A 16,368-nucleotide genomic window follows, 5' to 3' on the forward strand; every position below is an offset into this window, starting at 1 on the left:
GGTGTACACCCACTGTGATATTAAGAGTAATAACTCCCTAAGATATTATGAATAACATCATAGAGTGTACACTCACAGTGATATTAGGGGTAATAGCTTTCTAGGTTATTACGAATAACATCACAGAGTGCACACCCACAGTGAAATTAGGAGTAATAGCTCCCTAGGGTATTACGAATAACATCACATGTTGTACACTGACTCTGATATTAGGAGTAATGGCTCTCTAGAATGTTATGAATAACATCAAAGGGTGCAAACTCACTGTGATATTAGGAGTAATCACTCTCTAGGATATTAAAAATAACATCACAGGAAGTACACCTAATGTGATATTAGGAGTAATAGCCTCCTAGATTATTACAAATAACATTGCAGGGTGTGCAACCACTGTGATATTAGGAGTAATAGGTACCTAGGGTATTACAAATAACATCAAAGGGTTTACATCTGCTGTGACATTAGGAGTAATAGCTCCCAGGATATTATGAATAACAGCAGGGTGTACACTCACTGTGATATTAGGAGTAACAGTTTCTGAGGATTTTACAAATAGTGTCACAGGATGTATTCCCACTGTGATATTAGGAGTAATAACTCCCTAGGATATTACAAATAATATCAGAGAGTGTACACCCGCTGTGATATTGGGGTAATAGCTCCCTAGGATATTATGAATAATATCACAGGGTGTACATTCACTGGGATATTAGGAGTAACAGTTTCTGAGGATTTTACAAATAGCGTCACAGGATGTATTCCCACTGTGATATTAGGAGTAATAACTCCCTAGGATATTACAAATAATATCAGAGAGTGTACACCCGCTGTGATATTGGGGTAATAGCTCCCTAGGATATTATGAATAATATCACAGGGTGTACACTCACTGGGATATTAGGAGTAATAGCTTCCTAGGATATTATGAATAATATCACAATGGGTTTACACACATGGTGTACATCTACTCTGTTGTTAGCATAATATCTCCCTAAGATATTATGAATAATATCACAGTGGATGTACACACATGTACACACATGTACATCCACTGTGATATTAGGAGTAATATCTTTCTAGTATATTAAATATAATATCTCAGGGTTTACACACATGGTGTACACTCACTGTGATATTAGGAGTCACACCATCCTGGGATATTACAAATGTTATCACAGAGTGTACACCCACTGTGAAATTAGGAGTAATATTTCTCTAGGATATTATGAATAATATCACAGGGTGTACACCCTCTGTGATATTAGGAGTAATATCTCCCTTGAATATTATGAATAACATCGCACAGTGTACAACCACTCTGATATTAAGAGTAATATCTCCCTCGGTTATTACGAATAATATCACAGGGTGTACACCCAGTGTGATGTTAGAAGTAATATCTCCCTCAGATATTATGAATAATGTCACAGGGTATACATTCACTGTGATATTAGGAGTGATATTTCCCAAGGATATTTTGAATGATATGACAGCGTGTACACCCACTGTGATATTAGAATTAACATCTCCCTAGAAATTTACAAATGATATCACAGGCTGTACACCCACTGTGATATTAGGAGTAATATCTCCCTAGGAAATTATGAACAATATCACAAGGTGTACACACGTTATGTACACCCACTGTGATTTTAGGAGCAATATCTCACTAGGATATTACAAAGAATATCACAGAGTTTACACCCACTGTGATATTTGGAGATTTTTTCCCTAAAATATTACAAATCATATCACAGGTATACACTCACTATGATGTTATGAGTAATATCACCCTAGGATATTTCGAATCATATCACAGGCTGCACACCCACTGTGATGTTAAAAGTATTATCTTTCTAGGACATTAAAAATAGTATCACAAGGTGTACACCCACTGTGAGATTAGGAGTGATATCTCCCTAGAATATTATGAATAATATCGCAGTGTGTACAGCCACTGTGATATTAGGAGTGATACCTTTCTAGGATATTACAAATAATATCATAGGGTGTACACCCACTGTGAAATTAAAAGTAATAGCTCCCTATGATATTATGAATAATATCACATAGTGTACACTTACTGTGATATTAGGAGTTGTATCTCCCTAGGATATTACGAATATTATCACAGAGTGTATGCCCACTGTGATAGTAAAAGTATTATTTTTCTAGGATATTATGAATAATATTGCACAGTGTACTCCCTCCGTGATATTAGGAGTTATATCTCCCTAGGATATTACAAATAATATCACAGGGTGTACATCGTGATATTAGGAGTAATATCTCCATATGATATTACGAATAATATCACAGGGTGTACACCCACTGTGATATTAGGAGTAATATATCCCTAGGATATTACAAATAATATGACAGCGTGTACACCCACTGTGAGATTTGGAGTAATATATCTGTAGCATATGATGAATAATATCACAGGGTGTACACCCACTGTGATATCAGGAGTAAAATCCCCCTTGGATATTACAAATAATATCACAGTGTGTACTCCCACTGTGATATCAGGAGTAAAATCTCCTTCGGATATTACGAATAATATCACAGGATGTACACCCACTGTGATATTAGGAGTAATATCTCCCTCGGATATTTCGAGTAATATCACAGGGTTTACACACATGGTGTTCACCCACTGGGATATTAGGATAGTATCTCCCTTGGATATTACGAATCATATCAGAGGCTGTACACAGGTGGTGTTCACCCAGCGTGTTATTAGGAGTAATGTCTCCCTCAGATATTAGGAACAGTCTCCCCCTGGGACTTAGCAGAGCGTAACCCCCCAGTGTTAAATAAGGGGCCACAGCAAGAGGCAGAGGCGCAGGGACTGAAATGAAGACAAAGATCTGACAAGTTTTAAAAACGTATTCAAAATAGAATTCATAAAATGCTTCATCTGCCGACTCAGGAGCCCCTGGTGCAGGGTGGGGTGGGAGTTGGCAGCTGCCCGCTACACCAGCAGAGTGAGACTGCAGGAGTGCGGCCCTCTCTCCCATGCCCCTCTGTTCAGACACCCAAGGGGCCCAACGTGCACTCCTGGGATCACACGACCCGAAAACAGGACCCCAGAGGTTTCTTGAGTCTCTGCTTACCAGGGCGACCGGGTACAGCCCTGCCAGCCCATTGCATAATCTTCTAAGTTCTCCCTACCACCCTCCATTCCAGCAGTGAGGTGACTGTGACGTGGTCTCCATCCTCTTGGCCTTGACCCAGTGGTCCCCGCGATTGGAAGCTTAGGCGGTCACCAGACCTCCTTGTTACTAACGTGTGCACACCTTTCGGTTCTCTCATTGGGATGAACTCCTGGAAATTGCTGGGTCCAAAGTGTTTGGGAAGTTTGGAGTGATTCTTGTTGCAGGGGGAAGAGGGAACTATGGAGATGTCACTGAAATTTCAGGGGTTCCGGGACCCCCCAACCCGGTGCCTGTCCCAGCTCGCCGAGCGCCTCTCTCCTCCGCTCCTCCCTCCCCCACCTCGCCTGTTTTCACCTCCCGTGACCTCACCCCCGCCACGCAGCTGGACCTTGCCCGGCGCCTCCCGATCCCAGAGCTCGAATCCCAGCCGGACCAGCCCAGCCCCACCTCTTCCCTGGCAGGAGCGAGGCGGAGCAGTCTGCCCAGAGACTTAGCGGCAGACAGACGCTGGGACCCACGACGACAGAAGGCGCAGATGGCCGCGCCTGCTGAGCCCTGTTCGGGGCAGGGGGTGAGTGCCCCCCACCCCCCATCGCGCCCCCCTCTCCTTTTCCAGGCTTGGTTTGGCTGCAGCGCTCTCGGGCTGCGATACTAGGGATTCCTGGACCCGGGAAGCGAGGAGACTTACTCCAGCACCCCTCACTGCAGCGGGTTGGACTCCTTTCACCAACCCAGCGCCCCCGACAGCCCAGCTCTGTCTAAGGGGCCACCAGACCTCCCAGCTACTAGGGGCTTTGACCCTTATTTGCATAAAGCTAGTGGGTGCTCCGAGCCCTCCTACCCCCAGAGAGCCTTACGTCTCTGGTTTCTTTCTCCATTGCTCTTAGCAAAGGACTCCAGAGAGTGGAGTTCATGGGGTGAGGGTGGGGGTTGCAAACTGCCAGCATTTCGAGGGCCAGGGAGATGAAGGGATAAGTTGGTATGAACTGAGGGCTTCCTCTGTGCCTAGCCTTGTGCCCAACCTTGTGCCATGCTGCTATGAACTTGGCTGCTATTAATCCATTTAATACAACTCATAGAGGTAGAGTCTCATTATTCACCTTCTGCAGGGAAGGAAACTGAGACACAGAGAGGTTAAAGTTTGCACAGCCAGTAAGTTGTGAAACCAGGGGGAGCAAAAAGACAGGGGAGAGAGAATTGAAGAGGCCATGTCCACTAAACTTCAAATTTGTTCTAGGGTTAGATAGGACCAGCAGACCTGATGAGATGAAAATAACACATTAAGCTGGGCCAGTGGCTCTTGCCTGTAATCCCAGTACCTAGGAGGCTGAGGCAGGGGGATTGCTTGAGGCCAGGAGTTCGAGACCAGCACGGGCAACATTGAAAGACTTCCCATCTCTACAAAACATAAAAATATATATATATAGCCAGGCCTGGTGAGGCAGCTTATGCCTGTAATCCCAGCACTCTGGGAGGCCGAGGTTGGAGGATTGCTTGAGGCAGGAGTTCAAAGCTTTGGTGAGCTTTGGTTGTGCCACTTCAGCCTGGGCAACAGAGTGAGACCCTGTCTCTAAAACATAAATTAATTAATAAAAAATAAAAATAAATCACACATCAAGACCACCAGTCGAACAAGATTTGGGGTCAGATAAGCCTGGGTCAGAGTCAGCTCTGCTACTTCCCATTTATGTGGCCCTGAGGGAGGCAGTTCCCCGACTGGTGCCTCAGTCTGCTGATCTCTGAAATGGGGACAGTACTGCCTATGTGCTGGAGTTGTTATAAGGATTAACTGATGGTCTGTGCCTAGCAATGATTATGGAGCTCAGGTCTCCTAGACCACATGGCCCAGTTCCCTGGGTTCAAATACCAGTCCTTCCACTCCTCAGCTGGGTAAAGTCAGCCAAGTTACTCAACCTTTCTGGTCCTCGGCTTCTTCACCTGTAAATCAATATGATAATTGCATCTACCTAGGGTTAATGTCAGGATGAAAGGAGTTGAGAATTATTAGGTATTCCAAAGAGTGCTTGGCACATTTTTGTATAAATGTTAAAGATTCAAAAAATTGCCTGGGCCCCCGGGCAGGTGAGTTGGGGACCCCTGCCTTATACCATCCTAAGGGGCCTCCTGGTGTTCCCTCAGGTCTGGAACCAGACAGAGCCTGAACCTGCTGCCACCAGCCTGCTGAGCCTGTGTTTCCTGAGAACAGCAGGGGTCTGGGTGCCCCCCATGTACCTCTGGGTCCTTGGTCCCATCTACCTCCTCTTCATCCACCACCATGGCCGGGGCTACCTCCGGATGTCCCCACTCTTCAAAGCCAAGATGGTAGCTGCCATCCCTGGGAGCCTGGAACCAGGCAATGGTGGGGGGAGGCAGGGGACAGGCTGGAACCTGGTGAAGTCTGAAAGCAGACTCCTCCTATCAGGGTGTAGAAGGGAATCTGTTAATCAAACAGAGCAATATTAGAGAGGCTACAGAGGTCAACTCGGTGGAACATGGTTCTCCCAAACAGATTTTGTAATTCCGAAAATACATGCATGCAAAAACACATACATGCACAAACACATACATACACTCCCATGTTCCCGGACAGTTTATAACTACCATAACCTGGCATTTTCCAAAACATACCATGTAGACTCTTGGGTACACAAGGTAATTTTAGGGCCACATTGGGATGAACCTTTTAAAAAGTTATGCATTTATTTTTATGTTCCCCCACTGGCTGTATGATAGGACAATTTTTATATGTGATATGTATTTAGTGTGTTAAATAAACACTGGCATTCCAAGTGTGAGCCTTTCTGCTCATCCATCCTCTTCTACTCCGTTCTTGTAGGCTTCTAAAGAATGTTCTTCAGAGGTCATTCATTCTTCTGCCATTGTGTCAATTTTTGCATAATCACCCACCAACAACCCAAGGGTTGGCAAACTTAAAGAGCCAAGCAGGACATAGTATTTGAGACTTTGTGCGCCAGATAATCTTCCTTCCGAACACTGAACTCTGCCATTCCAGAATGAATGCAATAGTCATAACCATAGACAATAGTCATGACTGTGTTACTTTTTTTTTTTTCCTGAAATGTAGTTTTGCTCTTGTCACCCAGGCTAGAGTGCAATGGTGTGATGTCAGCTCACTGCAATGTCCGCCTCCTGGGTTCAAGTGATTCTCCTGCCTCAGCTTCCCAAGTAGCTGGGATTACAGGTGCCCACCACCATACCTCGCTTTTTTTTTTTTTGTATTTTTAGTAGAAACAGAGTTTCGCCATGTTGGCCAGGCTGGTCTCCAACTCCTGACCTCAGGTGATCTGCCTGCCTTGGCCTCCCAAAGTGCTGGGATTACAGGTACGAGCCATCACCCCCAGCCGACTGTGTTTCAATAAAACTTTATTTGTAGTCACTGAAATTTGGATTCCATGTAATTTTCACCTGTCATGACATATGCTTTTTATTTTTCTTTGGTGATTGATAGTTTGCCAACTTCTGCTTTAAACTGAGGTTCTTTGAGCAGTTCCTCCAATATGCCTTAGCTCTGGCCTTCTCTCTGGTGTGTACATGTTCTCTCATTTTCTTCCTTTCTTTTATTCAATAGAGAAACCAATATATATTAGAGAGACCCTAGAGACTTACTGACTGCTTGATTTCATGGCAGGGATTGAAAATGACTTGGAGAGAGGATAGTTTTTTACCTGGTGAGTACATTTCATTTCCTGCTGTTTCTTCACACCCAAAGTCATCTGACATGTGCTTGATTGGAGCACTTCCTGCATTTCGGAAAACACTCGACCGGCTCAAGCCCTTGCTGTACATTATTTATATGACAATTACAGATCAGGACCGATCTGCAATGCCCTTTACACATCATTCACGTTGGCACATTGCTAGCTGGTGATACTGGTTTGTTACAGGGCCCCAGCCAGGATGTTGCAGAACCAGCTCCCAGTTGGACATGGGGTCGCCCACCCGTTTGCTGTGACCTCTCTTATTGCCCCCCAAGCTGATCTAAGCCTGTACCCTCAGGTACTTGGGTTTGCCCTCATAGTCCTGTGTACCTCCAGTGTGGCTGTCGCTCTTTGGAAAATCCAACAAGGAACGTCTGAGGCCCCGGAATTCCTCATTCACCCTACCGTCTGGCTCACCACAATGGTAATGATGCCTTCAGTCTGGAGCCTGGCTTGCTCCCAGCTGCTGCTTTGCCTGCCACAGTGAAGAGCAAGGGGAAGAGAAGAGGCTCCCCTCAGCCTCCACCCTCCCCTAAGCGGCCTGCTCTGACTTTCCCGTCCAGAGCTTTGCAGTGTTCCTGATTCACACTGAGAGGAAAAAGGGAGTCCAGTCATCTGGAGTGCTGTTTGGGTACTGGCTTCTCTGCTTTGTCTTACCAGCTACCAGCGCTGCCCAGCAGGCCTCCGGAGCGGTAAGTGGGGGTGTGGGCCACCCCGGGAAACCAAAATGGTGGCTCTGGCCTTGGGTCCCATCTTTCCTCCTCCCGTTTCCACATACGACTTATTCTTTACACAGTGACACACATAAGCCAGTGACTTACACTCTAGAGACACAAAATCCACTCCCACAACTGTACGTACCCATCATGCTATACATTTCTTATCAACACAATTTCCTGCCTTACATACCCACATCACACGTGCCACTTGCACATGACGCACACACTTATATGAACTGACTCATACATCACACAAGCACATGCATGCATGCACACACACACAACCTGGGCACAGGGCACAGACACACCTGTGTGCACACATACTTCTACGTGCACATCTCCCCTCATCTCATGGATTCACCCTCCCCACGTTCCTATACATTTTTATTTACACACTCATTCTGCACACCCACTCATATTTCTGTTGCTCAATCTGGGAAGCAGCCTTTTTTTTTTTGAGAGGCTCTCTCTATCGCCCAGGCTGGAGTGAAGTGGCATGATCTTGGCTCACTGCAATTTCTGCCTCTAGGGTTCAAGCGATTCTCCTGCCTCAGCTTCCTGTGTAGCTGGGATTACAGGTGTGTGCCACTACACCTGGCTAATTTTTGTATTTTTAGCAGAGACGAGGTTTCACTATGTTGGCCAGGCTGGTCTCGAACTCCTGACCTCAAGTGATCCTGACCTCAAGTGATCCACCCGCCTTGGCCTCCCAAAATGTTGGGATTACAGGCATGAGCCACTGCGTCCAGCCAGAAGCAGCGTTTCTATATTAGGGAGACATGATGGGTCATTTTCTCTGCAAAGAGAAAAACATGTAGTCTATACCAACTTCTCTCAACCTCAGCTTTAGTAACGTTGTGGCCAGATAAGTCTTTGCTGGGAGGACAGGGTTGTCCTGTTTGCTGTAGAGTGTGAAACAGCATCCCTGGCTTCCGCCGATAGATGCCAATAGCATATCATCCAATTGCAGTAACTCAAAATGTCTCGCGATATTACCAAGTGCGCCTACTGAGGAGCAGTGGCCTCGACAGAGTGCTTAGCCAAGGCTTCTGGGAGAGGGGGTTGTCTTAACACCAATGATCAGGCGGCAGCAGGTTTCAGATATTTTACTTTATTATTGTATTTTTGCGGAGACAATATCGTGCTCTGTTGCCCAGGCTGATCTTGAACTCCTGGGCTCAAGCAATTCTCTGACCTCAGCCTCCTAAAGTGCTGGGATTATAGGCATGAGCCACCACGTCTGGACTCACAGATCATTTCTTGAGTCCAGTGGTTACTCTACCCTGCCCCTAAAGGAGAAAGTAGAGAAGTATCATCCTGTCTTTAAGGACAGGGTTTTTATTTTTCGTTTGTTTATTCTGAGACAGAATCTTGCTCTGTCACCCAGGCTGGAGTGCAGTGGCACGATCTTGGCTCACTGCAACCTCCGCCTCCTGGGTTCAATCGATTCTCATGCCTCAGCCTCCCGAGTAGCTGGGATTACAAGCATGTGCCACCACGCCCAGCTAATTTTTGCAGTTTTAGTAGAGACAGGGTTTCACCATGTTGGCCAGGCTCGTCTCAAATGCCTGACCTCAAGTGACTCACCCACCTCGGCCTCCCAAAATGCTGGGATTACAGGCGTGAGCCACAGCGCCTGACCGAGGACAGAGTTTTTAAAAGAGCAACCTTTGTAACTAAGGGGAAATTCCACAGGGTATTCAGTAATTTCTGAAAGGCTGGGCTCCCACAGTTGATATAAGTCAGGTGTTTGGGACACAGCGTAGAACCAACAGTACTGGGACCATTTACACTCAGGGGTTCCAACCATGTGCAGGCACTGTGGCAGGCACTTACACAGCTATCCTCATTGGATTCTCACAATAGTTCACAGTGATGGATTCTTTTTTCTGTTTTCTTTTCTTTTTTATTTTTAATAGAAACAAAGTCTCATTATGTTCCCAAGGCTGGTCTCAAACTCCTAGGCTCAAGTGATCTTCCCACCTAAGCCTCCCAAAGTGCTGGGACTATAGGCTTGAGCCAATGTGCCCAGCCAATGATGGATTCTAGCCGTCCCATTTTAAAGACGAGGGAGACTAAGGCTAGGAGAAGGGAATGACAGCCTCAGGGCCACAAAGCTTGGGAGTGCAGAGCCCAAGTTCATTTCAGGCAAATTCAGAACAAACTTTCTGAGAGAAACAGTGGGGAAAACAGTGGTAGTTTAGGGAAGATGGGCCATATTGTCATTGGAATATCCAGTTGTGTGCTATCTGAAAAAAAAAAACCAAAAACCCAAAAAACTAGAAGAGTATAAAATCCAGTAGAGGAATTGTGATTTGAAACTAGGGCTCTGATTTAAAGCCATAAAAACTCAGTTCACACTAGCTTAAGGAAAAGGGAAGGTCAGGGGGGTTATTAGCTCCTGTATTTATTAGCTCATACCCATGGGATCTCCCAGGCATGAATGATCCAGGCCTGGGACCAGGTACCAGATCTCCACTTCTGCCTCTTAGCTTTGCCATGTTAGCTTGATTCTCCAATGGAGGGGCAAGAAGAGCCACCAATACCTTCAGACTTATGTTCTACCACATAGCAAACCCGGCAGAATCTCCCAGTGGTTCCAGCTCTCAAGTACCCAGCATGGGATGCTATATGCATTCCTAACCCAGCCATGGTAGCCAAAAGACTAGAATGTATTCATTGGCCAAGCCTCAATCACCCACTCAGCCTTGGAGTAGAGTCAGTTCTGCGCAAATCACATGCCTGAACACAAGCAAAAAGACTTAGGAAGAAAGAAAAATCAGTATATGGAAGATATCTCTGTATGATTATTACAGCACTGTTCACAATAACCAAGATTTGGAAGCACCTTAAGTATCCATCAACAGGTGAATTGATAAAGAAAATGTGGTGTATATACACAATGGAATACTAAGCAGCTACAAGAAAGAATGAGGTATTGTCATTTTCAACAACATGGATGTTAAGTGAAATAAGCCAGGCACAGAAAGACAAACTTTACATGTTCTCACTTATTTCTGAAAGCTAAAAATTAAAACAATTTAACTCATGAATATACAGAGTAGACGGAAGGTTACTAGGGGCTAGGAAGGATAGTGCGTGGGGGACATGGGAATGGTTAATGGGTACAAAAAATAGAAAGAATAATACCTATTTGATGGCACAACAGGGTGACTATAGTCAATAATAATTTAATTGTTCATTTAAAAATAACTAAAAGAGTCCGGACACAGTGGCTCACACCTGTGGAGCACTTTTTCCAGCAGTTTGGAAAGCCGAAGCAGAAGGATCATCTGAGGTCAGGAGTTCAAGACCAGCCTGGGTAACATGGTGAAACCCCGTCTCTACTAAAAATACAAAAAAAATTAGCCAGGCGTGGTGGTGCACACCTGTAAGCTCAGATACTCAGAAGGCTGAGGCAGGACAATCGCTTGAACCCAGGAGACGGAGGTTGCAGTAAGCCAAAATTAAGCCACTGAACTCCAGCCTGGGCAACAGAGTGAGACTCCAACTCAATAATAGACTAAAAAATAAAATAACTAAAAGAGTAAAATCGACTGTTTATAACAGAAAGGATAAATGCTTGAGGGGATGGAGACCTCATTTACCCTGATGTGATTATTATGCATTGCGTGCCTGTTTCAAAACATCTCACGTCACCCAGAAATATATATATCAGGCTGGGTGTGGTGGCTCACACCTGTAATCCCAGCACTTTGGGAGGTCAAGGCGGGTGGATCACCTGAGGCCTACATGGTAAAACTCCATCTCTACTAAAATACAAAAATTAGCCAGGGGTCATGGCACATGCCTGTAATCCTAGCTACTCGGGAGGCTGAGGCAGGAGAATTGCTTGAACCCAGGAGGCAGAGGCTGCAGTGAGCCAAGATCGTGCCACTGCACTCCAGCCTGGGTGACAGAGCAAGACTCTGTCTCCAAAAAAAAAAAGTATATATACATATATGTGTGTGTGTATATATGTGTGTGTATATACATATATGTATACATATACATATATATGTATACATATATACACACATATATATACACACACACATATATGTAAATTTTAAAATTTTTTTAAATTAAAAAAAAGAAAGAAAATTAGGGTGTTTCTGACCAGATGACAGGGCAACAGATGCAAAAATCATCGTGGCGTGGCAGCAGGAGCATCGCAATTTTGGACCAGATCATCTGTGTGTCCCTGAACAAGGTGCTGTCACTTCTCTGAGCCTTGGTTTCCCCATGAGTCAAAGGAAGCAAGTAAACCCCAGCTGATGAGACTGTGTATGGCAAGAATGCTGCATGTGCCCAGGGCAGAGCCCGTGCTCAATAAAGCCAGCTCCCATCTCTGCATACCAGAGAACACTCGCCAAGGGGGAGCAGGGTTGGAGACTGGGGTAGAGGGTGGAATGGAGAAAGGATTTCCTTTGTAGCACAAAGAAGGTACAGCGTTTCTTCATCTCATTGTCCCAGCAGCTGTGGCCAGTCATCACGTGGCTAAGGACAAACCCCAGACACAGCTCTGGCCCACCATTTGTACAAACAGAATATCATAAATTGGGTATTTGAAAATTAGGACCTGCTGGGCGTGGTGGCTCACACCTGTAATCCCAACACTTTGGGAGGCCAAGGCGGGCAGATCACTTGAGGTCAGGAGTCTGAGGCCAGCCTGACCAACATGGCAAAACCCCATCTCTACTAAAAATATTTTTAAAAAATTAGTCAGGCATGGTGGTAGGCACCTGAAATCCCAACTGCTCAAGAGGCGGAAGCAGGAGAATCACTTGAACCCAGGAGGCAGAGGTTGCAGGGAGCCGAGATCACGCCACTGCACTTCAGCCTGGGCGACAGAGTGAGACTTTGTCTTAAAAAAAAAAAAAAAAAAAAAAAGAAGAGAAAATTAGAACCACTAGGAATGCCAGGGCTCTGGCTTTCAAATACTCTTGCCCTGGACCCCAGCATGAATACCGACCTCAGCATCAGAAACCTTTTCTCTCCTCTGAACACACTCCTCTGCCTCCATTCCTTACCTTCTGCTTTCCCTCCCACAGGGCTTCCAGAGTGACCCTGCCCGCCACCTGTCCACCTACCTATGCCTGTGTCTGGTGGTGGCACAGTTTGTGCTTTCCTGCTTGGCGGATCAACCCCCCTTCTTCCCTGAAGACCCCCAGCAGTCTGTAAGTCACCAAGTTCCAACCTCATTCCTACTCCACTTTGAGGTCTCAGTCTCGCCCAAGTGACCAAAAGTCTCTAATTTTTTATTCATTTAGCCATTCAGCAAAATGTGTATTGCATTTCTACTCGGTGTCACAGTTGGCAGACTTTTTCTGTGTGGGCCAAGAGAAAATATTTTAGACTCTGTGAGTCATACAGTGATTTCGGTGACAACCACTCAACTCTGCCATTGAATACAAAAGCAGAATATGTCAACAAATATTCTGTTGCAATAAAATATTCTGCTGTGTTGCAATAAAATTTTATTTGCAGAAACGGGCAGTAGGCCAGATTTGGTCATAGTTTGCCAACCCCCCTCTATGCCCTAGCAAGGACTTAAGGATCTGTGGTGAACAAGCAGATAGAGTTTCTGTTCTCATGTAGCTACTGGTCAAGTAAGGGAACCAGACGTTGGTCACATAATTAAACAAATAAGTTGAAAATTGGCTGGGCACAGTGGCTCATGCCTGTAACCCCAACACTTTGGGAGGCCAAGGCAGGTGGATCACTTGAGGTCGAGAGTTCAAAATCAGCCTGGCCAACAGGGTATAGCCCCGTCTCTACTAAAATTACAAAAATTAGCCAGGCATGGTGGCGCACGCCTGTAATCCCAACTACTCGGGAGGCTGAGGCAGGAGAATCCCTTGAACCTAGGATGTGGAGGTTGCAGTGAGCCGAGCTTGTCCCATTGCACTCCAGCCTGGGTGACAAAGAGCAAAACTCCACCTTAAAAAAAAAAAAAAAAAAAAACAAAACAAGAAGGAGAAAACAGAAAATTACCCCTGGGGTGCGTGCTCTGTAGGAGAAGTTCATGAGAGATTTATAATAGGTAATATTGAAGCAGTTTGTAAAACTAAGAAACAATTCTTTTGAGGAAGAGACTGATCTGACATGATATAAATAGATGTTCAAATGGGCTGGATGCAGTAGATCACACCTGTAATCTCAACACTTTAGGATGCTGAGGAAGGATGATTGTTTGTGCCCACGTGTTCTAGATCAGACTATGCAATGCAGTGAGACCCCATCTCTACAAAAAGTTTTTTAAAAATAGCCAAGTGTGGTGGTACATGGCTGTAGTCCCACTACAGAGTAGTTCTGTAGAGTCCCATAGAGCAGCTCTGTGGAGGCTGAAACAGGAGGATTGCTAGAGTCCAAGAGACAAAGGCTGCAGTGAGCTATGACTGCACCACTGCGCTCCAACCTGGGTGACAGAGGGAGACCCTGTCTCAAAAAAAAGAAAAAAAAAATTGCTCGAAGGCTTGAGAATAATTAAAACTATCATAGAAATCTTTTTTGCACCTACAAGAGTAGCAACAAAATTTAAAAGCTGCCGGGCGCGGTGGCTCAAGCCTGTAATCCCAGCACTTTGGGAGGCCGAGACGGGCGGATCACGAGGTCAGGAGATCGAGACCATCCTGACTAACACGGTGAAACCCCGTCTCTACTAAAAAATACAAAAAAATTAGCCGGGCGAGGTAGCGGGCGCCTGTAGTCCCAGCTACTCGGGAGGCTGAGGCAGGAGAATGGCGTGAACCCGGGAGGCGGAGCTTGCAGTGAGCTGAGATCTGGCCACAGCACTCCAGCCTGGGCGGCAGAGCGAGACTCCGTCTCAAAAAAAAAAAAAAAAAAAAAAAAAAAAATTTAAAAGCTGATAAACTGTAATGGCAGAAATGTGGTGAAATGGGCACCTTCACGCCTTATTGGTAAAGAGTACAGACTGGGCTGGGCACGGTGGCTCAAGCCTGTAATCCCAGCACTTTGGGAGGCCGAGACGGGCGGATCACGAGGTCAGGAGATCGAGACCCTCCTGGCTAACACGGTGAAACCCCGTCTCTACTAAAAAATATAAGAAACTAGCCGGGCGAGGTGGCGGGCGCCTGTAGCCCCAGCTACTTGGGAGGCTGAGGCAGGAGAATGGCTTAAACCCGGGAGGCGGAGCTTGCAGTGAGCTGAGATCCGGCCACTGCACTCCAGCCTGGGCGACAGAGCCAGACTCCGTCTCAAAAAAAAAAAAAGAGTACAGACTGTTGTAATCTTCCTGGAGCACCCGACAAAATCCCATGACAGGTCTCTCTTCACAACATTTGCCAAGGGATATTGTCAAGGATCTCATTGTCTTCGTTATGCAGGGTCCTTGCTTCTGAGATGCAAAGCAAGGTTTTGGTTTCAGAATAATCCTAGTTGTTCTTCTGAGCCACTGTTTGTTCTTACCTTATGGACATTGTCAGGCCTGTGGCCCAACCTCTTTTTACCCTGCCTGTTGGGAAGCACCAAGCTCACTGGTGTGCACCTCTGGCAAGGAGACAGGGCACCTCGATGTGTACTTTCAGTACTAAATACACAGTCAGGGCTGGGTGCAGTGGCTCCAGCCTGTAATCCCAGCATTTTGGGAGGCCAAGGTAGGCAGATCGCTTGAGGTCAGGAGTTTCAGGTCAGCCTGGCCAACATGGTGAAACCCTGTCTCTACTAAAAATACAAAAAATTAGCTGTGTGTGGTGGTGCACACCTGTCATCCCAGCTCTTTGGAAGGCTGAGGCAGAAGAATCGCTTGAACCCAGGAGGCAGAGGTAGTAGTGAGCCAAGATCACACCACTGTACTCTAGCCTGGGCAAAAGAGTGAACCCCTGTCTCAAAAACAACAACAACAACAACAACAACAAAATCCACAGTCAGTTCATCCTATCTTCCTGCCCTTGCCACATACTTCCCTTCTCCATTTCTGTCTGTTGCAGAACACCTGTCCAGAGGCTGGGGCATCCTTCCCCTCCAAAGCCATGTTCTGGTGGGTTTCTGGGTAAGTAAAGTCACAGGGAAGGGTTGGGGTGGTACCTCACCTACCTGCATTTGCTGCTCTGATTCCCACCCATGGCCCTTCCTCTATGCTTACAAAGGCCAGCAAGGCTTTCTCCATCCCCGTCTTAGTGCTTTCTTCTTTGTGTTCAGTGTCCACCATCTGCATCCTGTTCCCATTCACTCACTGGAGTGAGATCTGGATTTGAATCCCGGTTCTGCCTTTTAGCAGGCCATGTCACAAACCCCCGGAGTCTCAGTTTTCCCCTCTGTAAAATGGGGACGACTCAACCTTCATGAGACAGAAAGTGCTTAGTGCTTGCACACAGCAGGTGCTTGATAGTAGTAGAATTGTCTCCAATACTTGACTTGAGTCATTCCACCAACATTTAATAAGCACCTACTATGTGCTAAGCCCCAGGGGTGAGGAGATAAAGGAGCAAGTGTCTACTTTCTGGAGGGTTCCAGGCAGATAGAGAAAACAGCTGCTTTTTCTGGGCCAGCTCACCAGGCACTTGAGGATGTGCTCCCTCCTGACCACACTGCATTCAGACCTCAGTAGCACCTGACACGTGGATTTGAATCCTGGCCCTACCACTTCCTAGCTGTGTAGCTTTGGACAAGTTATTTAACCTCTCTGTGCCTCAGTCTCCACTCCTTCAAAATGGGATTAATAATAGCACCTACCTCATAGGGTTGTGAAGCTTAAATAAGGTCAGATCCGTAAAGCACTTAGAACAGGGCCTGGCACATAATGAG

At 46.0% G+C, this 16,368-nt stretch overlaps 1 protein-coding gene across 3 annotated transcripts in view; it reads left to right on the plus strand.

Moving 5' to 3' along the window:
• Positions 1-3,608: 3,608 nt before the first annotated feature.
• Positions 3,609-16,368, plus strand: part of ABCC6 (ATP binding cassette subfamily C member 6) — a 76,784-nt gene continuing 64,024 nt past the window's right edge. The window contains exons 1-6 of one of the 3 annotated variants that reach the window (XM_033235624.1): positions 3,609-3,732; positions 5,301-5,483; positions 7,217-7,304; positions 7,444-7,572; positions 12,654-12,779; positions 15,552-15,613. In XM_033235624.1, the coding sequence (XP_033091515.1) occupies positions 5,437-5,483; positions 7,217-7,304; positions 7,444-7,572; positions 12,654-12,779; positions 15,552-15,613 (452 nt within the window). In that variant the 5' untranslated portion in view covers positions 3,609-3,732; positions 5,301-5,436. Of the gene's footprint in view, positions 3,733-5,300; positions 5,521-7,155; positions 7,305-7,443; positions 7,573-12,653; positions 12,780-15,551; positions 15,614-16,368 lie in introns of all 3 variants that reach the window. The other 2 variants (XM_033235625.1, XM_033235623.1) reach the window with 2 other exon arrangements.

Source organism: Trachypithecus francoisi, unplaced genomic scaffold (genome assembly GCF_009764315.1).
Source record: "Trachypithecus francoisi isolate TF-2019V2 unplaced genomic scaffold, Tfra_2.0 Lachesis_group15, whole genome shotgun sequence".
Lineage (NCBI taxonomy): Eukaryota > Metazoa > Chordata > Mammalia > Primates > Cercopithecidae > Trachypithecus > Trachypithecus francoisi.